Source organism: Corapipo altera, unplaced genomic scaffold (genome assembly GCF_003945725.1).
Source record: "Corapipo altera isolate COAL_440 unplaced genomic scaffold, ASM394572v1 23, whole genome shotgun sequence".
Classification (NCBI taxonomy): domain Eukaryota; kingdom Metazoa; phylum Chordata; class Aves; order Passeriformes; family Pipridae; genus Corapipo; species Corapipo altera.
In genome coordinates this window covers 5,878,176-5,905,438 of record NW_020884878.1, presented here as the reverse complement: position 1 = coordinate 5,905,438, position 27,263 = coordinate 5,878,176, and the positions used below count along the sequence as shown (strand labels likewise).

At 44.5% G+C, this 27,263-nt stretch overlaps 1 protein-coding gene across 2 annotated transcripts in view; it reads left to right on the top strand.

The window, feature by feature from the left end:
- Nucleotides 1–27,263, top strand: part of RCOR1 (REST corepressor 1) — an 82,141-nt gene that overhangs the window by 19,207 nt on the left and 35,671 nt on the right. For both annotated transcript variants that reach the window (XM_027638137.1, XM_027638138.1), the window contains one exon: nucleotides 23,843–23,926. In XM_027638137.1, coding sequence (XP_027493938.1) covers nucleotides 23,843–23,926 — 84 coding nt within the window. The remainder of the gene's footprint in view (nucleotides 1–23,842; nucleotides 23,927–27,263) is intronic.

The following is a 27,263-nucleotide window of genomic DNA, read 5'->3' as shown; positions in this document are numbered from 1 at the left end:
TGCCTGTTTTTTGGAAATCTTAATAGAACTCGTTTTCAGTTGGCTCAGGAAAGGAAGAGATTAAAAGCAGGTCCTAAATGTGTCTGCTGTGGTCTGTGAAAACCACGGTCTATTGGATAGTGAAATTATCTTCATGGGCTCATTTATAATGGAGCCTTAGGGTGTCCTGAGGGGAATAAGCTCTTGTTGCTTTGATGTGGAGGCATAATTTTAGGCCCCTCTCAGGGTTCAAGGCCTTGTGGTGACCTACTTTACCATGAAGAGATGCTACCGTGACATGGACAAGGAGGAGCTGGTCCAAGGCTATGATCAAGTACATTAGGCTGTAGTTTGACATGTGTGTTATGACAGATGGACACAAAGGTGAGCCAAGAAAGAGGGCAAGAGGTCAGAGTAGCTAGAAGAGCTTCTCCTGTATCTTACAACCAAACAGATGTTGTCCTAATCAGCACCTTGTGGGAATGGCTTGCAGAGAAAAGGATGAAACAAACACTAGTTCAAACGCTGCTAGTGTGCACCCAAGGGTCTTGAAAATGTATTTCTGTAAGGTATATTACCAGCTATGCAGAACATTTCCTGTCTCAGGCAAATTGGTCTGTAGCTGTTCCTTGGTTATCATAAGACTTTTTGCAGCGTATGTTTATCGTGCTGACATAAATCATCCATCCATCCAGCGACAAAATTCCCCACTACTTATTCCTGGAAACTTGGTTTTGAGTTTCAGAGTGTGAACACTGGTGGGCTAAGAAGCAAGTCTGAAGTGTGTTGTACTGGCTTGGTCCCTGCTTGGCGCAGGATGTGCAAAGGAACCCGGATGGAGCCTCCATGTGCAGGAGCAGTTGCTGGAAGCCTGGCTGCCTGCTGCCTGTGTCTTCTCAGCTTTGAGGAATTTTATGCTTTAAAGTGAATGATCTTTCTCAGTAATTGGTCCAGGGACTTGGAAGAAAGAGGTGTGCAGCACCATGTTCTGCTGTAGAGCTGCTTGCAGGGGAGTGCAGAGCAATGTTGAGGGTATTTTGAGAGCAGTCCTTGAGGATCATTGTTCTTAAGTGCACCGTGACTGGCCCTGATCAAGGGCTTGCAGGCTGGCTCTCTCGCTATGCAAAGCTCTTTCCTCATGGCTTCATCAATTACAGCTTTAAAAATAAACTTGGAATTATTGGCTGTGTGCAGGCTTGTGATGGTGGGATCTGCTGTTAGTTCATCTTTGAGAAAGAGGTGTGGGTCAGCTGTTGGCAGGCAGAAATCCCTGATGTAGGTACTGTGTGACCAGCAAACCTCATCCTTCCACAGCAGAACTTGCTGGGAGGTGATTTGGTATAATTGTACAAAGCACATCTCTGCCAATGTATGTACTGGGAATGCTCTGGGGATGCTTTTGTACTTAACTGCTATGGAGTGAATCCATGAACTTCAGAGTGCAAATGCCATAAACCAGAGCCCAGCTAGGTCAGTGGAACAAGTCCCTGTGGGTCGGAGGACTGTAGGCTGGGCCTTGTACTGCCATTTGTCTCTTCCCTATCGTATCATATGAAAGAATTGGTTTTTTTTTTCTCCTGTAATTTTTATGTAGTTGGTTTTAATCTACAGTAGTGTCTTATCCTATCACCTGTGACTCTCCACAATTGTAATTTGGCAAGACACTTAATTAAAGCTTAACAGTATGTTAAAATATTTTTTAGTACTCTAGGAGCTTTTATAATAAGAACAAGAAGATCCCTAGAACCTAAATGTCTTGTCTTCATTTGTTTAGCTTTTTGTTTTAATAGCTGTCTCCAGTGATCTTTTTCAGGCAGTCTGCTTGGTGCTGAGGTAAGACTTGCTGTTCTGAACTTCTCAGGATCACTTCTACCCACCTGCCTCCCAAAGGTGTTCTGCACTTGGTACTGCAGAGTCGCAGTACCTGGTTAGAGTGAACTGATGTGGCACATAAGGAAGGATGGGCTGGGGAAGCAGGGGAGATTTGTGTCTGAAACTGCACAGGCATAGATAGCCTCCCTTGTTATGGCTAGGAGCTTGCTTTTCTTTCTAGTTCATTAACTTATTACTTCATTTTCCTGTGCATTAGTCTTTGAAATACTGCTAGAAAAGGATGGGCATAGATGCAGTTTCCTCTGTTCTGAAGTCTTAACAGAGATAGATCATTAGCTTCTCTGTAACTAACTTATCCTCCTTAACTACTGTTCTTTGTTCCTGGGTTTTCCAGAAGATCTTGCTGACTTGCATCAAAACAGGAAGTCTGCAATGCTGTAAATAACTGGATGGTTCAGTCTGATTTTTTTTTTTTTTTTTTTCCCCCATCCAACACTTCACCAGACAGAGTTAAAATTCCTTTTTATTGGCATCAGTCATCCTGAGCTAGGGCTAGACTTTCCCTTGGCAGGTAATAACCTATCAAGTTTCATTATGGAGAAACGTGGGATTTGAGGGAGAGCAGGGTTGGTCCTACCTTGTCCTTCTGTAGTATTTTGGCAATATTCCCTACAAAAAGGTACTGTACATGAAGACATTGCAGAATGTCAGAGCATCCTTGGACTCAGCCTGAAGGTTGTGGTCTGTCTTAACCTGACTGTAGGAAAAGGAGGTTTAGTTTAGCAGCCTCTGAGGAGCACACCAGATGGGCATGGGAGTATTTTGTTTTCCTGGTGAAGTTCTGCTGCTGAATTGATACAATTATACCAGTATAACCATGGAGCAACCTTCCTCCACTGCAGCAGTGGGCATGATGTGGTGCAACTCCTTTTTCACTGATAACTGCTCAGTTTAACTTGCTCTCATCTTCCCTATCTGTACAGAGATTTGAGTTATGTCATGACTACCCCTCCTTGGGGTAGCAGCTGTAGGTATGTTAACTGCACTCTGCAGTGGGATTCCTGGATATAACTTCATGAACTCATGTTGATAACTCAGGTATATGAGTATCATCATTTTGCTATATTCTCTTAATAGTTTGTTTTAAGTAAAGCTTAAGCTGTGTAGCACTTCTCTGGCTATAGATCTGCACAGGGTTCTGCCTTACTCTTTGTCTATACTAAAAAGCTTTTCCTGTATGAGCTGAGCTAGGGTGTGAATTTAATCTGCTGTGGTTAGGGCTTTATAACCCTTAGAGAGGAAGTCCACTCACTTTTTATTAGCTTGCTTTCCCCTTCCGTTCTTCTCTTTCACAGTGGGGTCTCCTATTTAGAAAGAGGTCTTGTGAAACCTTAAATGGTCCTTGGGAAGTTGAAGACTTTCCTAGGTAGGCAAGGCATCTCGTATCCTGTTAGACTTCATTCTGAGGCCCATGAGCCCAAGGACAGCTTTCCTTTGTCCTGCTGGAGTGAATGGTTTCTGCTCTTGCTTTGCTGCCTCAGACCAGGAACCGTTTTATGGAGCTCTCTGATATCTAGGTTCCTGGAAAGGCCCGTGTCTGAAGCAAAAGGGACGAAGTTACCGAGAGACTTGCCCAGGTAGCTGGCTTGACACTGGTGTCTGCTCTCATTAGCACTGGAACTGGATGTGCAACTGCTGGTGCACTGGAAAAGTTAGGACATAATTGGGGGTGTGACTGCAGAGTGCTCTCCTGCAGGACTCCACTTTTCTTGGGTTTTTTTCTTCTTTCTCCTCAGAAAAGACATTTCTGTAGTACAGTGTACTGTGGAAGTTGTTCTTCAGCAGACACAGTGATCTGCTTGTGTTGGTAAGCTGTTAACACTGGGTGATTCATTCTTTGGGTGTGATGGATGCTATGGCCAGCAGGAGGTAACTTGAATTGGCTTTCTGTGGTCTTCTCACTTTGAACCACATTGTGGTAAAAATTCCCCCAATGTCGGGCCTTGCCTGCCTCGTGTGTGTGCAGCAATTCTTTTTGCCATGGAGTGTGGAACCCTGTCCTGATCGTGGCCTTCAGACTTCAGACCTACATGTCTGCAAAGTGCTGAATATCACTGTGGGTTGAAGGCAGGAGCAAATTGAGGCATTGAGGTAAAATGAGTTACTTCTGCTCCGGGGAACGAAACATGGTTTTCCAATAGCATCTCTGTTCCATGTTCAGTCGCTTTCTGTGGTAGTCAGAAATAAATCCATTTTTATTCAGCTTTTTCTCCCCAGAACTGCAGTCTGTAAGCATTCTAGCAGGCGATCTAAGCTTTTGTAGCGGTGCTTGAGAGGAGAAAACATGGGCCTGCTGGCTGCAAAGCAACTCAGCAGGGTAAGGTCTTCATGAATCAGTAATGAAATGCAGGGAGTCCCATTCCAAGGATCAGATCTTTTAGGTCTATAAGAAGAAAATAATACCCTCGAGTTTTTTGTTTGTTTTAATAAATGAGTAAAGTGGTTTTATGGGTGTCTTGCAAACTCTGGGCTCAAAGTCAGAAGGTCAGACTAACACATATCCTCATAACTAGAAAGAAATCATACCTAGGGCTGGTTCATGGATGATAGCGTTGTGTTTCATGAAGGCCAGATAGTTCTCTAGGGCAATATTCAGTACATGAAATAACTCTCAATGTCTCTGGAAAAGTCATGGATGCAATGTACTCAGTGTGAGCACTTGGTAGGAAAAAGGGTAAGTCATTAGCTCTCAGAATCCACTTTCCCCTTGCCAAGTCTAGTGTGGAAAAATCAGAAGAGATATTCTTCAGATATATTTAGTTTTAAAAATGAAAGCTTTAAATGGAGATGACCACTGCAATTAAGTTATTCTGAATGTTTTCTGTCACTAATGAATTTGAACGTTTGCTTCATTTAAAAAAAGAAAATTGGTACATATGAATTTAATTAGTGATAACATGGGATCAGATTTACTTTTTGTCCTTACTGTTTTCATGTCACAATGAAGGACACTTTTATGTAGACTGGAATGTTGTATTTGTTTCTTTACATTTGCATTATGACACTAGGTCTTTATTTACTTACCGTTTCAGAGCCCCCAGGATATTTAACCTTCTGTTTGAGTTAACAATATTGATATTTCCTATTTCTGACACTTTTCCTCCCTCCTTTGTCTCATTTTGGAAATAAACCAAGTGGCAAAAATACACTTACTACCGTAGTGTGCTGTGATGTTCTAGTCTCACTTCTGAATGGTGATAAATGTACCCTGTATTAAAGAACTTTATTTGGAAGCATACCTGGTGGAAATTTATGAGCTAACTCAATTAAACATGACATGTTTCTCATTCCTTGATGAGGAAATGAAGTTCCAAGTTCCTACAACTGACTTCTTTGAAAACTTCTGGGAAAGGTAGAAAGAAAATAGTAAATTTCACTCCCCACATTTCAAAACTTCAGGAAACATTACACCTCGGGGTGATGCATGAGGTGAACGGGACTGATCGTCTTTACATTAGGAGGTAACAAGATGGGACATAGCATGACCCTTTCCCTCTATCCTCCCATGTGTACCTTGTTCTACCAGGATTTAGATGGCTAGGGAAGTTCTTCTTCCAATTCACAAATGTTATTTTTAGTGTCAGTGCTGAGAATGATACTGAAATCACCCAAACAAAAGAAATGGGTGGAACAAGGGAATCTCGCCATGTTTTTTGAACAATGGCAGAAGTGGTAGGGTTGTGGGGCTTTCAAGTGAGTTTTATACAGAAGAGCCAAGAAGCCTGGAAAGAGATTGTTAGGATAGCTAAATGGCAAACCCAGGGATGATAATTGCTGCTTCTATTTATATAAAAAAAGAAGGTATTTTTTCCCCTTGTGTCATGGTTTCTAGTGGCCAAAATTGATGGTTCTGTAGGAACAGCAGAGGAAGTGCTTCTGAAAGCACAAAAATGCGCTTTCCTAGCGATGTTGGTAGCATGTCCTTGGATGATACATTTAAATTGAAAGCTCTGTTTAGGAAGGTGCCAGTGACACGGGGCAAAGTTGGACATGACCGGTCATGAACTTGACAAGGGAGCAATGACTGACCACCCAGCACGTGTGCATACAGCTTGTGGGGGGGATCTACTCAGCAGGATTCTTCTGTCAGGACATGGCTATAAGAGACAAAAGCTTACATTTTGTTTCTACACACCAATGCCTGATACGTTTCCTGTCCCTGTTGTCTCTCTCCTGCTCCTACAGGGTAAATTTCCTCGTGCAGGGAGGCAGCAGAGCAAAGGCACTGTGCCCTTGCCTTACACACAGTGTAAGCTGCAGGGCACTAGCTGAGCCTGCTGCCATGTGACATTCAGGTTTAGGGATCAAAAAGCAACCTTAGGAGCTCGTTCTGAAAGCTTTAGTGTTCCAGTAGTATCAACCCAGCAAAGTGGGGCTTTGGGAGAAAGGTATAGTTACTTTGTTCCTGTAAACCACTGGGTGGGATCTTTAGCAGAGCTTTGCCTCCTTAGGCTGCGAGGGAGGGAGGTTGCTCACCAGCCTGTGCCAAGCGGAAACCAGTTTTCAGCCTTACCGACTCTGCACAAAGAGAACTGTCCAAGGGCAGTAAGCCAGAGGTGTGGAAACTGTGGTGCTCTGGTGTCATCTTTCCTAGAAATTGCCGCAGAGTTCTCTGATGGAGACAGTGCAGATATTTAAACAAACTGTGTAGAGAGTGTGCTGTTTTCTTGGTGTACTGCTATAGTCAAGGGAGTAAGGATTCTCAAACAGATAGAGCCCAGGAATCTTATTAGGCATTGCTTAATTGTCACTCCTTTTTCTTGTGCGGGAATAACTTAAAACCTGCTCTCCCAGCATCTGTGCTAGTCTCATGTGACTCTTCTGCATACTGACTGGGCAGTTGCATAAGAAGATGCTGAGGTTGTCAGGGGACATGCCAGGGTTCTGTAACTTGTTATTGGACTGTTCTTGGACTGATCCTGTCTTTTCGTGAACCTATTCAACCTGTGTAGTTGAACTGTTGTGTTCAGAGAGGGAGCAGGGGGTGAAGGAGAAACAGAGGCTTTTGGAGGGAATTCTGCCGGTTTAGACCAAACTCAGCAGCAACAGTCATCTAAACTCTCCTTCATGTAAGCTGATACCTCTAGTTCAGGACGTCAGATGCAATGGGATTGTCTTGTTCTGCAAGTCTGGAACAGCTGGCAGTGGATCTGGAACACTGCTATGAGAAAGAGGTCTTTTAAGGAATCTTGTAAGCAGCTTCCTCCTACGTGGGGGCAGGGAAACAAGTAAGGCCACGCAGTCAGTAGCTTGGCAGTCTTAGGTATCGTGCTGAAGGTGGCTACATGTCTAAGACTGTTGTTGTTATGACTGTTTTTCTGGAGGCCATGTGAGTTGATCTAGCATGTGCCTTAACAGCCTGGGCACAATGCTGGTACTGGTGATAGTCATGACCTTGAAGAAAAGAATATCCCAAATTTCTTGGGACTTGTCAGGGATGCTTCTGTCTCCCTGCCTTCTGCCAAAGTCTTGCAAGCATTGCTGATGTTCAGGCCTTGCTGAAGCAGAAGAGCTGGTGTTTGTAGCTTATGCTGGATATAGCAGAAAAAATACCTGGGTGCAAAGATCCAGCATTCGGCTGTTGAAAAAGCTGAATGTTCTTGCTGAATGACAGTGAAGATGGGATTTGTCTTGGGCCAAAAGGAGTCTCATTTCCCTGCTGCTTGTGTGTCTTGCACAGCAGCACATGTTCACTGCTCCTGCAGGAGTGAATAGCTGTTGCAGGACAGTGGAGGTGTGGGAGGGTGAGCATGTCAGTGCTGCAGCTGGATGCCCTCACACAGGGCTCTGCAAGTGGAGATGTGGGATGTGTTGACAAGAGTGAGCTTGGAGTCTTGCATTTGGGCCCAGTACAGCCAGCCAGTGCCTTCTGTGAGCATTGCTTGGGTGGGATCTTAGGAATGAGGAGGGTAAGATGTTCTTGTTGTTCTGCACAGTAAATGGCAGAAATCTGCCATAGGAAAAGAGCTTTAGTTGTTCAGTGAAGCTGATTTACTCTTGAGTGTTTTTAAGTGAAGCTTGGTATCTTTTATAGGCTGTTGGCTCTCCCTCCTTTGCCGTTATATATTCAGTCTAGGTATTAGTAATTATACCAAGAATCACTGCCAGCATCATGAATATCTGACTACAAATAGCTTTATCATTAGAAAGTCGGACCAATTGGAGCTGTCTTAAGGGAGCTGAGGCTCTCAGCAGGGTCCCTGGCTATGCTAACAAGTATTGGTTTAATGTGTGCAAAGCTCTTGCCGAGGGGCTGTGTCTGCAAGGGGGGAGGTGAGACTGAGGGATTTTCTGAGCAAGAAGGTAGACAAGAAGAGAAGCCTGTGGAGTCAATGTATCCTGAGTTATTTTGACACTTGTTCTTTCCACATAGATATAACTCTTAGCAATTTGTATTTGAGTGGTGGCACAGAACAGAAGATTCAAGACTTCCAAATTCACAGAGTTGCAGCAGTACCTACAGCTCCCTGTTGCAGATCAGAGCTCAGTTGCACTAAGAACAGTGGTTGTTACTCTGTTTCATGGTACTGGTCTTGTAGTCTATTCTTTAAAGTAACAAACTTTTATTGAAATAGCAGCCTGTGAAAATTAGTTGTCAGGGAAAATGGTTGTCTTTCAGTAAATGCAATACATTGTGCGGGGAAAGTTGTGAAGGAAATTCAGACCAGGATAGAAGTGAAGGGGATACACAGCTTTTCTGCTGAGGAAGATAAAAGTGTCTCAAAATGCTTGACAGAGCCCCTTGCTACAGGTAACTGATATGGATTCCCTGGCCTGTCTTGCCTTGTAGTTTTCTCTGCCAGTCTGCTGTCCTCTCTGGTGCCAGTATGTCTCGGCTCTTCCCTGCTCCAGCCCGTATATGCACCTGTAAGGCTGTTGTGTTCTCCCAAGATCCTCTGCACATATTCCCCCCCCTCCTTTGAAGCCCCAGCAACTCTAGCATGGTTTAGCTTCTCAGTCCCTGATAACTCTGCTCTTCTAAATACTGTCCCTCCCCCGAGGCTCTCTGTCCTCTTTATGTCCCTGTGTGTTTTGTTTCCCTTGCTGCCTTGTTCTTGTTGCTGCACTTTTTTTTTAAACTTCTGTGTGGATGTGTACAAGCCCCATTAAGCCCTTCTGTACAAGCTGGGGAGCTGAGGTTGGGAGTTGAAGCAACCTGGTGGCAGAACCAGACACTGCTTTGGGTCACTGATGGTCAGAAGGTGATAGTGTGGAGACAGTGTTCCAGAGTGGCCAAGGTGGTAGCACTAGATGTAGGAGGACAGGGACGATTGCTTAACACTTCTTCAGGTGTCTGTAGCTCAATATGGTGCCCTGTGGGGAGCTGCTCATTGCTTTTATGGAGTTATCCAATAGTCACTGGATAAAGAAAATTACTTGGAAGCTATGTTTTGAATTTGTCCAGAGCAATGTGGGGCATCACAATTGATGTGCAGGGAGGTACATCTGTATTCCTGTCAAACAGCTGCCAGGGGATGGCAGCTGCATTTTTTCCCCCCATTTTATAATTTGTGGGAAGGGAAAACAAGACCTCTGGGCGCTTAGCACACACAGTGACGCTCTGGTTGCTTTCACAACGGTGATAGTTTTTGGAAGGAAAAGAGAGAGATGAGTTGCCCTGAGCATGAATTATGCCTGAAAGATATTCCCTCTGCCCCCCAAATTGGAGAAAACAGAAGAACTTTCAGCCTCAATAAAGAGGCATTTATGTGCTGAATAGGATCTTACTCCTCAAATTGGAAAGACTAATGGCCCTGAACACAGTAAAATTAAGTTAATTTTGTAGCTGTGTATGTGTGTGAGGAGGGCTGTGCCGCAGGGGTGCGGTGAGAGGGGACGTGCTGCAGGGCAGGTAAGTGCTGTGCGAACTGCCCTCCTCTGCCTCGCCGGGAAGCGGCTCCTCCTTCTCCTCCCGGGGCAGTGCCAAGCCGGGTTCCTCCCTCAGCTCTCTACCAAACCACACTCTTCTCCTTCCAGCAGGGTCTTGGCTCCTCTGTTTATCTGCACTGCCAGGCTGGCATTCGGCTGGCTTCTCCTTATCTGCTTGGCCTCGCTGTCCCCTTTGTGCTTGCTTCCTCGTGGGGATGGCTGGAGAACAAGGCTGGGTCTCCCCTTCCCCGTCTCCTGGCTGCCGAGGCTTTCCCAGCCCTCTCCCCCGTCTCCTGCAGCTTCTCGGCTCTTTGTGTGAGCTCTGCTCCTGATGCTCGCCACGTGGTGGTTGCGTTTGAGAGCCTGCAAGGCCCTGCGCCTGCAAACTTCTGTCCTCTTTGTTAAACGGGGTGGGGAAAGGAATCGTGCGCCAGACGTGGATACGTCCTAACCGGTTTGCTTTTCCCTGAAGCATCTGAGCAGAAAGCCACCAGCTTTTCTGCGGGGTGCCCCAAGTGCTACCGGCCTCTTCTCCGTGTTCACCTCCGGGCTTGTGTCCCGATTGATTTCTTTGTAAATATGCTGTGGTATGCAAATGCTGGCACTGCAGAAAGAGCGTTTGTAATCCTAAAGCAGAGGCAGCTCAGGAAAATCCAACGTCTTTGCAGGCCTCTGCCCTTGTTTTGTTCCTCTGGGCTGCAAGTGTGCTTGATGCTGCTTATTGCCGAGAGCCTGTCTCTCCAGGGCTTGGTTCGCTGTTACTTGGCATCTTTTGGGGTCAGTTATGTTCAGCGTGAAGTGGGAATATGGGGAGAACAGCAGAGCAGAATGAGTGCAGGGCAGTGCTTGGTGTGCAGCAATGATGAATTGTTTAGCCTCTCTTGTAGTTATCATACTGCGTTTTTGCTCTGAAACTGTTAGTGTAGATGCAAGACAAACTAGTTCTGAGATTCTTTGAAGGCAGGAGAAGAAGAGAAACCTGATAACAGTTTGATTTTAACATTCAACTTTTACTACAAGACTATCCAAAAACAAGTTAAGATTTGCTGTGATTGTTAGCTGCATTTTAAATATAGTCCTTACTGTGCCTCTGAGTTTGGCAGAAATGGGGAAAAAAGCAAACTAACTTGTGAAATCTGTCGGAAAATTGTGATCCAGGAACTGCCTGTGTTTCAAGGGCATGTTAAATCTGACTGTGTTTTTGGGTATGAATATTATCCTTACAGCACCCTGTTGAGCCGGGCCCTGTGCAGACAGAAGGAGAGAGGGACTGTCTGTACCTTGGGGAATTTGTGAGATAATGAATGCACCAGTCATCTCCAAGGAGAACTGGAAGCAGACTGAGTTTTCAAGATCTGATTTGAAATATTAGAAATGTGTTATTTATGGTTTCCTATTTGATTTCAGCATTTCTGAGAGTGGGATGATGAGGAAGGATGACCCACAGTTCGGGCTCTAGCATGGGACCCAGGAAACCTCACTCAACCCCTGCAAGCCTGGAAGTCAGAGCTTTGCATGTGTGTGTGTTGATAAAAGCTCTCATCTGCTGGTAGGGGTGCTGTGAGGATAAGGACCTGGAAGACTGTCATGGATGGGGGTGAGAGGAGGATATGCAACTGTCACAGACGTTTAGAAGTCGGATTTGTGTGGGTTAAACTGGGCATGCTCTCAGCCTGTTGATTGCAGTTGCACACCACATTGGTGCATGACTCAGTGCTGGGTGGGATTTGATATATAAGCTTCTTGAGCGCTCGCGTTGGCCTGAGGACAGGTGTCTGCTTCTGGAGATGGCTGCGTCGGGAGAAGGAGCTGTGCCCCCTTTTCAGAGGCTGCAGTCTCTGCAGCTCTGCCAGCCAGGCCACTCTTGTAACCTCTGTGAAACCAGCTTTGGGTAGAAGTGGCCGGGTTAGTTTAGGTGACTTCAGCACAGAGGTGAGACCTCTCCTGGGCATATTGGCAGGGCCTTATTCTGCTGCTCTTGGAGGGCACTACCTCCAGCAGGGAGGTGCCACGGTAGTACCTTCCTTGGATGTCTAGCCTATTTAAAGCACCCAGCTGGGTTTGGAAGATATGTCTGCCACTGTTACATGATGATATTTTCTGTTTGTGACCTTTGAAAGTGTTGGTGTTTGACCCAGGTTTTAAGGAATAATAATAAAGTGACAAACCTATACTCTTTGCAAGCTGACTGTGCTTGATTGATTCATTTGACTGTAAAATGATTTGGTACTGCAAGAGTAGAGTAACATGGAATTTCTCTCTCACTTGACCTTTTGAATGGGCTTGTGTCTGAATGAGGACACCAATGTGTCCTGTCTCTATGCCCCTCACAGTACAGTCTTGCCAAGCAGTAACACATTTGCCCAAAAACCTTAGTTGGTAACCCATGGAGCATAGCTGGTTGTTTTTTTATTTATTCTGATCTCCTGAGATGTGGGGTGAGGAGAAGTGCCCACATCCTCATACTCTTTTGAGACTGAGTTCTAGTTAGTCTGATTTGTTCTTGACTATCTCTTGGCAAGGGTTTTTGAAGTGTGGTGGAAAAAATAAACCAGTTATTCTTTGTTAACCAAGAATCTACATTTTATATCACTGGTGCTTTTTAGGCATTTGTTATGCTACTAGTCACCTTAAGCTATCTCAAAAGGATGCTGTTGTGAACTTTTGATGGGTGGAAAGGGAAGAGGTGTTGCTAAAAATATCAAAAAGTAATCTCTGGGTAGTGAACACTTGAGACTAACTTTTTTTCTTTCTTCTTGCGTTGGGCATTAGAAACAGGCCAGCTGGTCCTTAGTGTGTGGGAAAGATGAGTAAAATGCTGCTTGTTTGGGTTGCCAGGGAATGGAGAAGGGTGGCTGGAGCTGACAAGTGGGAACTACTTGGATGGGTGGTCTAAGCAGCATTGCCATTTAACAGGAAAGGGAATAGGGGAAGCTGCAAGGTCTGAGAACCCTCTGTTGGCTTCTTGCTCCTTGTGTCACTTACTTCTGGGAGAAGAAGCCTGGGGAAGCCAGAGGTGTCCTGTAGCTGGGGGTTGTAGAAGAGACACTGTGCACTTATCACTCTCCAATTTAAGCAACACTTGTGTATTTCGTATCTCAAATTACATACCTTGTTATTTTTTGTTTCTCACCTAATTTTTACTACTAACAGCTGGATTGTCCTTTTGTCAGTAAAAGACAGTATGTGAACAGGGGCAGTGCAGACATCTGTAGAATGTAGGGAATGGGCAACCCATTCTTAGTCTTGTGACAGGTGATGCTTTTTACATGCTAACTAATATTGAGGGGGGGTAGGGTGGAACAGCCCTTAACTGTGTGTGTACAGTAGTGGTCTCTAAATTAGGTGTTGCCTTTCCAGATAAAGATCTTGGGGAGTCAGAGTGGTTTTTTTCATCAACTCAAGGATAATAATGAAAAGGCAGGTGTATTGTTAAAAGCTGTTATGAAAGCATCCGAGAACAAAACAGAACCTCATTATGGCATGTTTTATAAATCCTGTGGTGAACCCTCTATTCGAACACCGTGTACAGTTCTGGTTGTGCCCCGTTCTCATCCCTCCCCCATGCTTACATGCAGCTCAGAGCTGTAAGATAACTAGATAAAGTACAAGAATTATTCTTGCTTCCCATCTCCACACGAGGAAGAAGCAGAAAAACGCAGACTGTTAAGCTTGGAAAGCAGATGACCAAGAGGAGCGTAGTAGATCTGTAAAACAGCAAGAGACATGGAGGAGGGGAACAGGGTGCAGTTATTCTCTGCTTCTCATAAGGCAGGAGATGGGACCACCAAATGAAATGACTGGGTAGCAGCTTCAGAGTAGAGAAGGGAGTGTGTGCATGGGCTTTCTTTGTTCTCCTTCAGACAACAAACATATAATTAAATTGAAGCACTCTGCCACAGGATATTGTAGATGCCAAAATTACAAATGGGTTCAAAAAGGATTAGACTATTTGATGGATTTTTTTTTTTCTTTTTATTCCCTTCTCCCATGAAGGGTCATTAAATCCAGTGATGCAGATACAGTACCAGGCTCAGGAAGTCTCTCTGCTAGTCCTGGTCTTGTTATTCTTAAGTGCTGCCTGTAAATAATGGGCAGGACTGGGCCCAAGCAGGTGCACTTGTTCTTTAGGGAACACAACAGAGAACCCCATTCAATAGGTGGGAAGAGCTGAGGGCTGGCTTAGTAAAGAAATGGGAGGCTGTATGAATGTGGAGCTGTGCATGTAGGAGTTGCTGATTGTCAAAGATCAGGGGAGGCAGCAGAATCAAGATCTGTGATGGAAAGAGAGGATGTGTTCGCTTATCTTTGCTTCCTCATCAGTAGGCTGTTTGACTTCAAATAGATTTGGCAGTGTCTAGATATTTGTCAGCAGCACGGGACCTGGCACTTGAGGAAACTGTGTGGTGTTATTGTTGTTTCTTTTGTGTGTATTAAATTCTATATGTGGATCTTCCTTGCATACATGTAGCCATGTCTGTGTGACTGCTTGGTCACCTGAATGAAAGTGGAAGGGAAATAGCGTGGAGGGAAAGAAGGCAGGAAGTGTCTTCTTGGGGCAGTGCTCAGGGAGACTGAACAGAAACCAACAGTAGTTTGCTTATTGTAGCTTGGCTCTCAGAACTGACTGCATACATTTACCTATTTTTAACAAACTTTAAAATAGTTCACTGTGTGGCTCCGTGAAGGTCCTGCATTGATTTTTTTTTTTTTTTTTTTTTTTTTTGGTAGGGTTGTGAGTATGCAGGGGTTCCCAAGGTTACTGGCAGGATGTGGGTCCCAGTGTGGAGCTGTGGTTTATGGGCTGGTATCCATAGGGTGTGTGGGGCCCCTGACACCCTGTGTGTGGTGTTTGCTTTTGTAAGTACTGATTGGTGGGGTGGAATGGGTCCAGTCCCATCCCAGCCCTTCTGGTGGAGCTTTGGAGCTGGTGTGGCTGTGAAGCACAGCTGGGGAGGCAAGGGATGCTCTCTGGGATGTGGAGGTGGGAGAAGTGTGCTTGGGAGGGTGGGTGAGCCTTATTGGTCCAACTCGACGCGTGCACTGCACAATTTGGCTTTGTTCTGGTTACCTGCTCCCTGGGTGTGTGTTCACAATTGCTCTGGTGTAGTTACCAGCCCTCCTCCTTCAAAAAACAAGTGTTTTTAAAAGGCTTACAAGGGATCTCTTGTAAAATCTTGATCAAATGTGCATTTTCTCATTTTAATTTTGTACTCAGCTCTCTCTTTAAACAAACTCCAACCCTTCCACGTTTCAGTACAAAACCCCAGCCCTGTCTAGACAAAAGCCCGTTGTGATTAGCAGAGGTGTGCTGCTCCATGCTGAGCAAGTGTGGGGGTATAGTCATGTTTCTGATGTGGTAATGTATTTCCTGCTCATGTGTGGATCGCAGGGCTTGTGTATGCAGAACTTGCCGAAGAGCTCAGGTTGGAATTGCGTGTGTGTAGAAGATTTTACACGCTAAGAGTGTATATTGAAAGGCTGTTCGCTCGTATAGTTATTCAGACCTCATCTATGGCTGCACATTGGTGCCACCTGCTTGCAGGAGGGAATGAGTGGACTCCTATTATTCAGGGAAAAAAAAATACAAGGCGAGGCCTCAACATCTGTTCTGGCTTTATTGTTTGCTCTGGCCTGGGCTGTGGGCAAAATGTAGGCCACAGCTTTTGTGTTGCTGCTAGCTCTGAAACTGGAAAGGCATCTTGGATCAGATGTGTTCTTAAAAAGTTTAAAAAAAATACAAAGACGTTAAGTTCAAACTTAGGGTGGGATTGAACTTGATTACTTTAAATAAAAGGAAACTGTATTGCTGTCTATGCTTTTTCTCGTTTTCTCTTTCAGTTCTTCTAATGGTAATAATTTTTATCACTGCAAAGTGACCTTTGTAATCATTGCTGGATGATTAATCTTTAACTGGGTAATTTTTAAAGCAATATTTTGCACACTGTTGTAATGTGTGATACTGTGGGGTTTTGTATCACAGCACCTACAGTTATTTTGAGGCAGTAGGGCCCTTCAGCCTGCATTTCCAGTGGTGCTGCTCTGTACAGAAACCCAAATAGTCACTTTTGTTTCCCTAGGCAGATACAAAAATGCCCTCAGAACTTTATTTGCATATAGATTATAGTGCTGCCCGGGTGTAGTCATGTATAGGAAGAGCTAACTACTGCTTAATTTATAACTTTTTAATTAAAAAAATGTTCCTTAGCTTTCAGTATTCCAGTCTAAAATGTTCTCCTGCATTTAATGCTGCTATAGTGTGTACGAAGATGGTATTTCTGTGAGGTACCAGCTGCTACAACTAGGCAGTCCTTGGAAAACACGAATGAAAGGGGATCACAAGTATTATCTGCTGACTCAGGGAGAAGTCACATGCAGAAGGAAGTGGAGATGAGCAGCAAAGTTCTTCAAATGTCTTTGAGTTGCTGCTTGAGACACCAGTGCCAGCAGTGGGGAAGGAAGGTGAAAAAAGCTCTTCTTCTGACTCTCAGTTATGTTTGAATTCTCTTGTGCCACATAGGTGTTGTGCTATTGTATCACAGCTGTGCATTTACAATTACACAGTGAGCCTGAGTAATAACAGTGAACTCGTGAGAGTTTTTTATACTGTGGGAGCCTGTGCCTCCCTTGGCTTATTTCGTTTAACAATCATCATGGGTACAGTAAACAGGGGATTTCACTCTATGCAATGAATTTAAGGTCTGCATTGATTAAAAATGCAGGGTTGGGAATAGAAGCACATGTTTAATCTCACTTCATTAAAAGTAAATATGTTTAGACTTGGTCCAAAACTGCTTGAAGAAGCATTCAGCAGCTAAGTTATTATATGGCAGCTCCAGCTCTTCCTAAACAATAAAAACACCTATTCACCTTTGGATATTATGCAATGCATATTTTATACATACTGCTCAGGGTTACATATTAAAAGGAAGAGATGTTTCTTGCTCTTTCTTTTTAAACCTGCCATGTGTGATTTAAAAATGAAGGGGCGATTGTCAAGTGCTGTTAGTAAAGCAGTAGCTTTTGTTGGTGGAAATCTTGCCATCCTGTACCTTGGGAATTTCAGTTGTTGTTGTGTAAACCTTATTAACTTTTTGAAAGACGTTGTTCAGATTTGGAAGTCTTTTCTTAGGTGTTGTTTTGCAAAAGATCAGTACCTGAAGAGTTCCCTGTAGTTCTATGGCAAGTGTTTTTTAAACTTTGATTTAAGGCTTTTGTTTACTTTCCAGAGACAGTAAGAAGTATGTATCTGTATCAAGGTACACCTGACAGTATACCTACTTTTCTGAGTTACTTTTTCCCAATTCTGAATAACAAAAGGATCTTACTAGCAGCAGGGTCCCGCTCTTCCTGGTGTGTGTTGCAGGGCTCTCGCATAGTAATGTGTAGGTGTGCTTTGCTTTGAAATCCAGAGGGGTTCAGTAGCTCTGAAATGCCTTGTGCAAACAGCAAAAGCATCACAGATTATTGAAAGGATGGAGAATGGAAAATGCTGGAGGTCTCCTGGCAGAGCCTCATTCTGACTTGGGCAGGGTAGAATGGGGAGAAAAGTGTCTTGGCATGTGCAGGAGGTGAGGATCATCTCCCAGAGGGGTCAGTACAGGTGTCAAAAGCAAAGCACAAGGCGTGTGAATGGCTCACAGCTGTGGCTGGATCATGCAGCATCCTTGGGGAGAGCTGTGAGATGGAGCAGGTCCCTCAAGTGGGAGCTGGCACTGCTCCCTTGCACAGAAGCAAAATAACAGACAACAGAGTGATTGGTGGCTCTTTGAGAGGCCTCGGCTCCTACTGAGTTTATTCTGGCATGTTTCTTCTCTAACTTGGAGAAGGAAAATAAAACGCGATGGGTCAGGCTCGAGGTAGGCAGCGCTGTGCTCCTGCTTGCTGACAGGCTCTGCCTTCCTGCACGCTCTCTGTGAGTGGTGTCTGTTCCACCAGTGGTCCTTAAGGCGCAGACCAAAGTGATGCTGTGACCGAGGGAGGTGTCCTGGCTGTCCCTGCTTCCTTACTCTCCTTCCTTGTCTCTTAGGATATGTGCTGGAAAACTAGGAATTGGTATTGAGTTAAAGCCAACAGGTACACCTGGCTTTTTTGTTGGATTACATTTTTTTTTTTTTTTAAAAAGCTCAGGTAGATCCCCTGCTTTGGTTTGTCAAGTAGATGGTGGTGGTGGAAGGGGAAACAATCTCCCACCTTCTCTTTTGCAGTGGTGCTGCTGAACCGTGGTGTGGGTGAAGGCAGAGCCCCCCACCCACATGGGTCTGCCACTGCCTGTGCACCCTCTCAGCTGATTTAATAACTGGGGAAAATGCAGTTTGCTTCATATTTTGCTAGGTTACTTTTAGTGACTGTGCTTGGCTTGGAGGGATAAGTGCCAGAGTCAACATAGGAAGGGGGGAGGAGAGACAGGGAATGTGTCAGGAGGGCAGAGAAATGCTGGCTGAGCAGGATCTCCTTTCCCTTCAGAAGTGGTGAGGATGGATTCAAGCTGTGAGGTGCAAGCTTCACCCTTTGGCCTTTTGACACAGCTCTTCAGAGGCTTGTAGTTCATCTCACCAAAAGAAGATTCAGGTGGGATGAAGGGAGTGGTATTACTGCCAGGCACAAGTTTCCTTCTGTGCTGATGCCAGTTACTCCATGAGTAATTTGAAATTGGGGAGGGGTCAGAAGGATGGGGAGGGTACTCTCTGACCTGTAGGAGGGACTTGATGTGTGCAGCATGGTGACCTTTGGTAGTTTGTTTGGAGACAGGCCCATTTCCCTTTCCCTGTTGGGTGTCCTGGCTTCACAGCACCCAGGTGGGAGGTGGGGAGAGAAGCAGCCTTGTTTCTTCCAGCCCTGCTTTGTGGTCCGTTTGCAGCAACTCTGCCGAGTGCGGTGGCTGAGGAGACTGCAGGGCACGTGCACATGTCTTGGCTCTCTCACAACGTTCTGGAGAGAGCCAGAACAGAGATCTGTGGTTTCATGTCCACATTATTCATGATGACAAACTCTGCGGCACGTTCAGCACTGAGCTTCTTAATACAGTCCTCATTCCAACACTAGTGCAACTTTGGTTTGCCTAAGAGTAAATATGAAGTTACAGTGTCTGCAGAAGAATGCCGAGGATGCGAGGAGATAAAATGCATATTTCTTGGTATAGGAAGGGGGTCTAGACCCAGGGTTTAAGTTAATAGACACATCAGGGGACTTGCAAGGGTATTTAGGGCTTGGTGTCCTTTAAGAAGTTTGTTTCAAGGAACTTGAAAGTTCTGCCTTTCTCCTCTGTTTCTGCAGAGGGTCCTGGCATAGTTGACCATCTGCTCTTTGATTTGGACTAAATTCAGCAGAGGAGTTTGGCTCTGGGAGGGAGTAGATTTGAAGAGTTTTGATTCTGGGTTTGTTTTCTTTTTGGGGGGCATTTGGGTTTTTTTGGTATTGACAAAAAATCATTTTGCTTTCACTTCACTCTTTGTTCTTTTCCTTTGTGAGCTGAGATCACTCAGGTGTGGGGTCTGAGGTGGATTTAGCCCTGAGGCTTTAAACTTTGTGGGTGGTAGTGGGAGAGCAGAACTGACATCTTTGTGTATGCAAGTGAAAATTGGACAGACAGATACTAGAGAGTGAGACTGACCCATGTAGTAACCTTCACAGCAGGGAAAACACATATTTTAAAGACACAAGATACTTTTTGTTTTTTAAATCAGCCTGATGTCACTTGGTGTCTGAACTGACTGCTTCTGCTGGTTGGAACCTCTGTCTTGTTTTTCTGTGGGGCAGTCTTGTAACAGCTTTCCAAAAGCTGGGGAAGAGCCTTGACTGCTGTGGATCAGGGTTTCACATCCTGCAAGGTGCTAGTCTTGCACGTACCAGGCCTGTCCCTTAGCTCATGGAGCCCCCAGGGATGGAGAACTTTGGCCTATGGGCAGAAGTGATAGGAATTTCAGTGGTGGTATTGTTTCTCTCCTGTGCAAACCAATGTATTTCTACACACTGGTGTTAAGATGTGTCCTCACAGCTTCAGAGGGGGGAAAAAAAGTCCCCCACAACCTTTAGAATGATGCTGATATATGGGTGTTCTGCCCTGCTTCATCTCTCCTCCCTTGCACAGTAGAACTGTTTGGGCTTTTGCAGTAAACCACTGTAAAAAAATAACATTTTCTTCACAAAGTGAGTTTTAAGTTGGATTGGTTCTCTCTTATGTTTTAGTGTATAGTCTGTGGAGTAGGGGTATATTCTAGAGGTGAGAGAAGAGAAAGGGATGGGAACTGCTATGGAAAAAGCAACATGATACTGTGCCTGTTGGGGCTGCACTTTTCTGTTTGGGTAGAAGCAGTGGGAGTTTGCATCCCATGTGAATTCTGACAGTGAAACAAAACTTAGGGGGTGCTGCTTGTAGTAGATGGTCTTTCTCTTGGGGATGGAGGAAGTGTCTGTGATTCCTGACAGACTTGGGACAAATGGGAAAGCTGGCAGTGGGAAAGTGATTGGAGTGTTTGCTCCCACAACAGCTGTGATTGGAACTAATGGCAGTGGCAGAGACTTGACAAATATCTGGTGGGTAGCCTAGATGAAAGTGCAGGATTATCTGAAATGTCAGGTCATCTTGTCTGCCAGTGTACAGCTTCTCTAAACATGGGTTGCACTGGTTTAACTGCAGTTGCTTAAACAAGCAAACCCCATTGATCCTAAATCGATCTGTTCCCCTAAAAAAAGATTAACACTTGCCCATCTTACATGGCTATTTTTATATGAAATATATAACAGATTAAATTAAATTATCTTTTTAGCTTTGTCAGTGAAGTGCAGAGTGTTATTATTCACCCTGGTATTCTTTGTCCTGAAGCAGGGGTAAGGGGAAAGAATTTCCCAGTGATGGTGAGCCTTGCAGCTGTGCTTGGAATGGTGCAGGAAAGGGATGTAACAGCCACTCTACTCTAAGACCCATCTTCTGCTTTTGTGACTGTTGCTCTGAAGCAATCATTTCAATGTGCTTCCAAAATCTGAGCAAGCTCTTAAGTTTTTCCTTGGTACATCATGAAGGAAGAATGCTTATGCTATGTGTATTTATGATTGGGTTGACACTGGACTTGGAAGAATGCCTGACATGTCTGCCTTGTGTGTGAGGGACAATACATGTGGGGGCTGTGGGCTTGAGAAGGGGTGTTAGGGAGGAAGTGGTGCTAGAAAGTGAAGGAGCTGGGTGGCCAGCATCTCTGATGTTAGGGAGGGAATCTCAGCCTCTGTGGATGTTTAAGGAACATGCCTACCCTCCAGCCTTCTATGTGTGTTGGCCTTCAGGTGCTTCTGTCCTTTGCAGAGAAGCATGAGTTTTGACCTAAGCGTTCTGTGTGCTTTGCACTGGCCTCTACATCTGTCAAGGAATGAGGCCTGAGGGTGAATAGGTGTGGGCTTGAGTGGAGAGACAGCAGGAGATAACATTTTGGGAATACTGGAGGTGCTGCTTCACACCTATTCGCAAGTGCAGCAGAACTTGGCTGGTTGTTCTACCAAGGGGCTGGAGGGAGGCAGAGAGAAAGAAGCGGGGCTGTGGGAACTGGACAGAAGAAGTCCTGAGGGTGGCACAAAGGCTGTCGTTCTGGGTATGAGGCCCAGGGAGGGTATGTGTGACTGGAAGGAGGCAGCTCCTAACCCAAGGCATTTCTTTGCAAGGGAACATCCTGGGTGCATGTGGGGAGTGTGATGGGAGACGAGGAACACATTTCACCAACCCCATGGGTGCCATGAGGTTCTGCAGTTCCTGTGCTGGTTGTCATTTCCCAGGGCTGGCTGCAGGTCACAGCCAGGAAGGCTGTGGTGCTCCCTCTGCAATACCTCAAAGTGTACCTTGGGGTTTTAACCGTGGGAGGTGAAGCTTCACCTGTCTTACTGCGGGTGGGTGAGCTGCGTTAGTGGTGCTCTGCTCCTGACCGGGACAGCCCGGCTGGGACGTGTGCCTGACTGTCAGAGAGGAGAGGAGGTTCACCCTGTGAAACTAGGAGAAAACTTTTTCCTTTTCCTGAGTTAGGTGGGTTTCCCAGTTCATCCCCCATCAGGGGTAAAGCCTGACTGACAAAAGGGGAAGTTTAAGGTTGCCTCTATTTACATTCCTGACTGAGACTTGAAATAAGAGAGAAAGTAAAATTTAATGCCCAGTGTTTCAGGACTTGTAACTTTAATTTCAGACATCCTTTGTGTTGTGTGTACAGACCTGATGTCCACCTCCCATCTCTTACCACCAGAGGCTCTTGTCTCATTCCTTTTTTTGCCTAGTGTAGAAAATAACGAACATGCACAGCCTGTGAAATATCTTGTATGTGCAGTTGCTAACCTTATTTAAAAAAAAAACAAACCTGTGTGAAAGATAATCATGGTGTTTGACATGAAAAAACCTGTTAGTTCAATGTAAATATGTTACTGGCAGCTGGTTGTTTTTAGTACATGCTATTTCTACTTTAAATTTAATGTTAAAATATTATTGTCGTCTAAACCGTGACTGTTCTTAGTTGAGCAGATTTCAGGTTAAAAACAGTAGTCAAACCATGACTGTTCGTAGCACTGTAATGTAATTTTGTGTTACTAGGTCTTTTCTAACCTGTTTTAATGCATTATGAAGTGGTGGTTATATGCCTAATTGCACAGCACAGAGAAAATTGTGTTGAAATATTGCATAAAACTTGAGCGTTATGTGATGTTTTGTAGTGCAAGTATTACTGCAGGCACTCATTCATAACAAGACCTGCAAGTTTCTCCCTGCCAGGGCGGGTGGTTGAGCTGGCTGTGCTGACTCAACAGAGCGAGTTTCTTTCTCTTCTCATCCTCTTCTTCCTCCTCCTCCTTCTCTTTTTGACTTCTTGTGACCAAACATCAGCAGATTCCCAAGAGCTCATTCGTGAAACATACCTTAGTTTGAGGTTGCTTTTTGAAACTATGTGCAGCTGTGGATCTTCACTTGAGGCTTTCAGAGCTCTCGTGTCAGCCAGGTGTTAAGCTGGTTAAAATCTGACTTGCTTTCCGAGCTTGGGTGTGTGTACACAGTTGTGGGTGTGAGTGCCCACAGGTTCCTCTGGAGTAGTTGAGAAGAGGACCTGATCCTGACTGCGGGGGACTGAGTGTCGCCTTGGTGGGCATTCCTGACTATGGGGGATGGAGGTGTAGGAGGGCTGCTGGGGCAGGGCAGGAGGTGCTCAGAAGTGAAATCTGAGAGGTTTGTGTATGTGTGTACCCTGAAGTGTTCATGCAGTTTTGGTCATTGCAGTATAAGAAAGATATAAAGTTATTAGAGAGTATCCAAAGGAGGGCAGTGAAGATAGTGAAGGGCCTTGAGGGGAAGCTGTATGAGGGGAGGGGCTGAGGTCACTTGGCCTGTTCAGCGTGGAGAAGAGGAGGCTGAGGGGAGACTTCATCGCAGTTACAACTTCCTTGTGAAGGGGAGAGGAGGGGCAGGCACTGATCTCTGTGGTAACCAGTGACAGCACCTGAGGGAATGGCCTGAAGTTGTGTCAGGGGAGGTTTAGGTTGGATCTGAGAAAAAGGTTCTTTACCCAGAGGGTGATTGGGCACTGGAACAGGCTCCTCAGGGAAGTGGCCACAGCACCAAGCCTGGCAGAGTTCAAGAAGTGTTTGGACAATACTCTTGAGTGCATAGTATGACTCGTGAGGGTGGTCCCGTGCAAGGTCTCAATGATCCTTGTGGGTCCCTTCCGACTTGGCATATTCTGTGATTCTGTAGCTGCACAGTGTAGCCTCATGATGTCCAGGGCTTGGAGCCTGCTGCCTGAGCCTAGCTCCTCCCTTTTTCATTTAACGATGGCTGGAAGAAAAATAATCAAGTATGCTGGAAGAGAAACATTAATTAACTTTTAATTTAGATCTAACGTATGCTGCTTAGTGCACTGCAGGAAAGAGTGAGTGTGCGGTATCTGTCATGTTATATAGAGGATGATGCATTGAAGAAACAAGGAAAAGCCTCAGGTCTGAATGGGAAGATGAGGTTTTAACTCTGTGGATGGATTTTGTATCTTGATTAAAAGCTGCAGATGTGTGATAAGTCGCTTTTGTATCCATTTTGCATCTGAAATTACTTTCTCTGTAACTTGGTTTGTATCTGTTTTCTCTTAAGCCAAACTTGCAAGGAGAAGTCAGGAGAGAGAGAATCTCGGCATGCTGGTCTGGTCACCTAACCAGAATCTGTCTGAAGCAAAATGTAAGTCTCTTCAAATTCAAATAATTTTATTCCCCTTTTTCCTTGCATGTGTCACTTCAAGAATGCAAAGTTGCCACTTTTGGTAGAGAGGTTATGTCTGTGACCTTTCCATTATGATTAGAAATTAATTTAAAAAAAGAAAAGCCAACAAAGAAATCCCCCAGATCATCTTTCTTCCCCACTGGGCAGCTGCTCAGAGCATCAAATCCACAGGGGCAGGGAAATCAAGAGAAATGTGACATGCCTTCTTCCCTGGTATAAATTCTTTAAGGTACTTATCCGTGGGCCTACACAATCTGCTTTTTTTGCTATTGGTGCTGCAGAAGGCAACAGAAATAGCTGGGGAGAAAAATATTGGGAGGGGGGCATGAAACATTTGGTAATTAGTAGTACCTTTTTCTCCACAAAGACACAAATAAAATCCACATCTGGAGCCCATGGAGGTTTTAAATGCCAGAACAATTGCAGTGCCTTGGAATTCCACGTGAGGGCAATTAACTGTACTCTGTGTGTGTCTGGGAACAAGTCTCAGTGCTGCTGCCAGATGGCAGAACTAGTGTTTGAAAGGTTTGTCTAGCTACAGTTCTCCTCATGAATAAGTAGGACTCCTTGATTAAAGGGCTGCTGTTTGAATGCAGTAACTAAATCTAAGTGCTTTTGGGGGAGGGAGCTGAAAAGAGCTATTTTTGACTTTATGCTCGTACCTTTTTTTTTCTTTTATCTTTTCTGATTCTGGAACCAAGATTGAGAATCTTGCATTCCTGTTCCTCTGCAGTTTTTGTGGTGGCAATATTAACTTGATACCTGTTCTTCCCCTAGACCCAAGGGCTAGGATGCATCACAAGGCACTTGTGAGGCTGTAGTGGCATTTGCAAATTAAGGCAGCAGAGATTGTGCACAAACTGGCTTTGCCACGAAAGGCCTGTGCTCTGCCCTGGGGCATTTGTTCCACTGAGCAAGTTGCCCCTTAAATTACATAAGGATGATGGTACTGTGATCTACAGATAAAAAGGGCTTTGCAAGGATCATGTCTGCCTTCTCTCCTACCAGTAGTGTCTTGTCTGCTCCCTGCTGGCTGTTGCATGCTGAACTAAGTAAGACTGATGAGGAGAGGAGTATGTTTGACAGTTATCTACAGCTAGAAACCTCTTAAAAGGTATAAGAGCAAGAAATTGTTTCTGCCACTGAAAGGAATGACGTTCATGGGCTGTCTGTGACACAGAGAATTCCTGTAGATGCCTCTCAAATCTGAGTGTCTTTTGAATCTCAGCTCAGCTTTGTGGAACGTTTAACTCCTGCCTGATAGGAAACAGGTTTCTTGAAGAAGGAAGAGGAAAGGGAGGGAAGATATGTGGAATTGAGTAAAATTATCTGTAACTTTGTAGCAATTGGCAAAAATATGCTCATATCATAGAGCATAGAAAGGATATAATATCTACTAAGATGTCATGAACCTAGGAGGTAATTTAAAAAGTCATATGAATAAAAACTAGGTGGCAGTTGATGTTGGTACAACAAAAAAGTTGGGGAAAACAATATGAATATAAGAAGGCAAGAAGAAATTTTTCAAAATACTCAAAATTTCAGTAAGAGTGTAGGGTCTCGGTTATTTCACCTTCCAAAACAAATACAGAAAAAAAAGAATAAATATTTCATGGGGAATTTGAGGAAGTAAAATGTGAGGGTGTTGCACCATACATGACACACAAAATACCTCCCAAGGTGCCTGATTGATACAGAGTGGATGGAGTTGTGAAATTAAGCATCTAGTAGTAGTAAAAAACCCAAGGAAATATTGGGAGAGGTGGCTGAGAGGACCTTGGGGTGGTAGGAAGTCGCCAGCAGATGGGGAAAGGGCAACTGTACAGGGAATGAGAGAACAGGGAGCTGGTTGGTCATTGCTTTGTCTTGAGTCAATTTGAGCTGATCCTGCTGAAAGGTATCAGTTATTCCTGTCTCTATCTGACATTACTTAAAAATGAACTATGAAAACCAAATTCTGCTGAAGGTAGACGCTTTTGGGTTTTTGAGACTAGAAATGGATTGATTGGTAGAAATAAGTTTATTGCTCTAATGTATTCAAGCCAGCTGTTAGGCACTGATTGCATGAGAGCCTGATTCAGTCCCCCTTCCTTTCTGAAGATGAGAACCTCCTCCAAAACACCAGTGCTCTGCAATGGCTGTAGAGCACTTACTAAATATATTACATGCAGAGTTCCCTAATCTACTTTATGGTTCATGATGAAAGAACATCAGGGGACAGGAGGTCTCTTCAGTGACTCTTGAATTCACTGACAAGTCTTGGCATCGTTGATAGTGAATCCTAATTAAATGGGGTCCGTGGGGATGTGTGAGAGGACTGGTGATGATCAACATTTCATCAGTGATGTGGGAATGGATATGAAATTGTTGATGACCTGTGGACTGACAGAGTGGTAAATAAAATTAATGCTACTGACAGTCTTGTGGAGCACTTTGGGTCTTTTCCTAACTTGGGTTGCTGCCAATGCAATGGGCTCTTAATGACCCAACTGCAGGGTTATGAATCTCAGTCCTGAAGGCTCTGGCCTTCTACATCAAGTCTGATGTTTGGAAAGAAATGGCTTAGAGAGCAATATTGGGGAAACAGTGGGCAGGTAATTCAGCAAAGTTTCACAGTGTCCTGCTTGACCCAGGGGATGATGTGGATGTAAAGAGTGAGGTAGTCACTGGTACAGTTTGCTGCGTCTGTACCCAGCAGCATTCAGGAAAATGAACCTCGAAATAATGGCTTTAGTTTAAAAATTGAGAAAAGGATGGAGACAGGAGCTACTGAAACATTTTGGAAACTGAAGATGAAGCAAAATCCATCTGTCTAGCTTACTGAAAAGAGGCTGAAATTCTCAATTATTCACTTAGAGGAAAAATTTGACATAGTAAGAGACATGCATATAGATGGCTGTGAAATAAGTCCACATGAACTGAAATGAAATGCCTGAGTTTGGGTTTTTAGGTGGGTTTTTTTGTTTGTTTTGTGATTGACTACTGGAAGTTATTCAGGGAAATGATGTATTCTGTATTTCTCGATGCCTTTTTAAACCATGTTTTTTTGTGACATGGTGTGGTAGATCATTCACTGGCAGTGTGAAATTGCGAGTGGAAGGAGATGTGGTCTCCAAGAGGTTGGTGTAGCCCCTAAGTACTGTTAGTCCTATCTAGCACATCCATTCTTAATACTGCTGTTCAGGTTGAAGTGTGGGTGAGCAAATCCTTCCAATCAGCAGCCTGTTGGTACCTGTGATTACTTTGGTTTGTGCTTCAAAGTCTTTAATCCATCCTGTGCCTGTAAGACACAGGA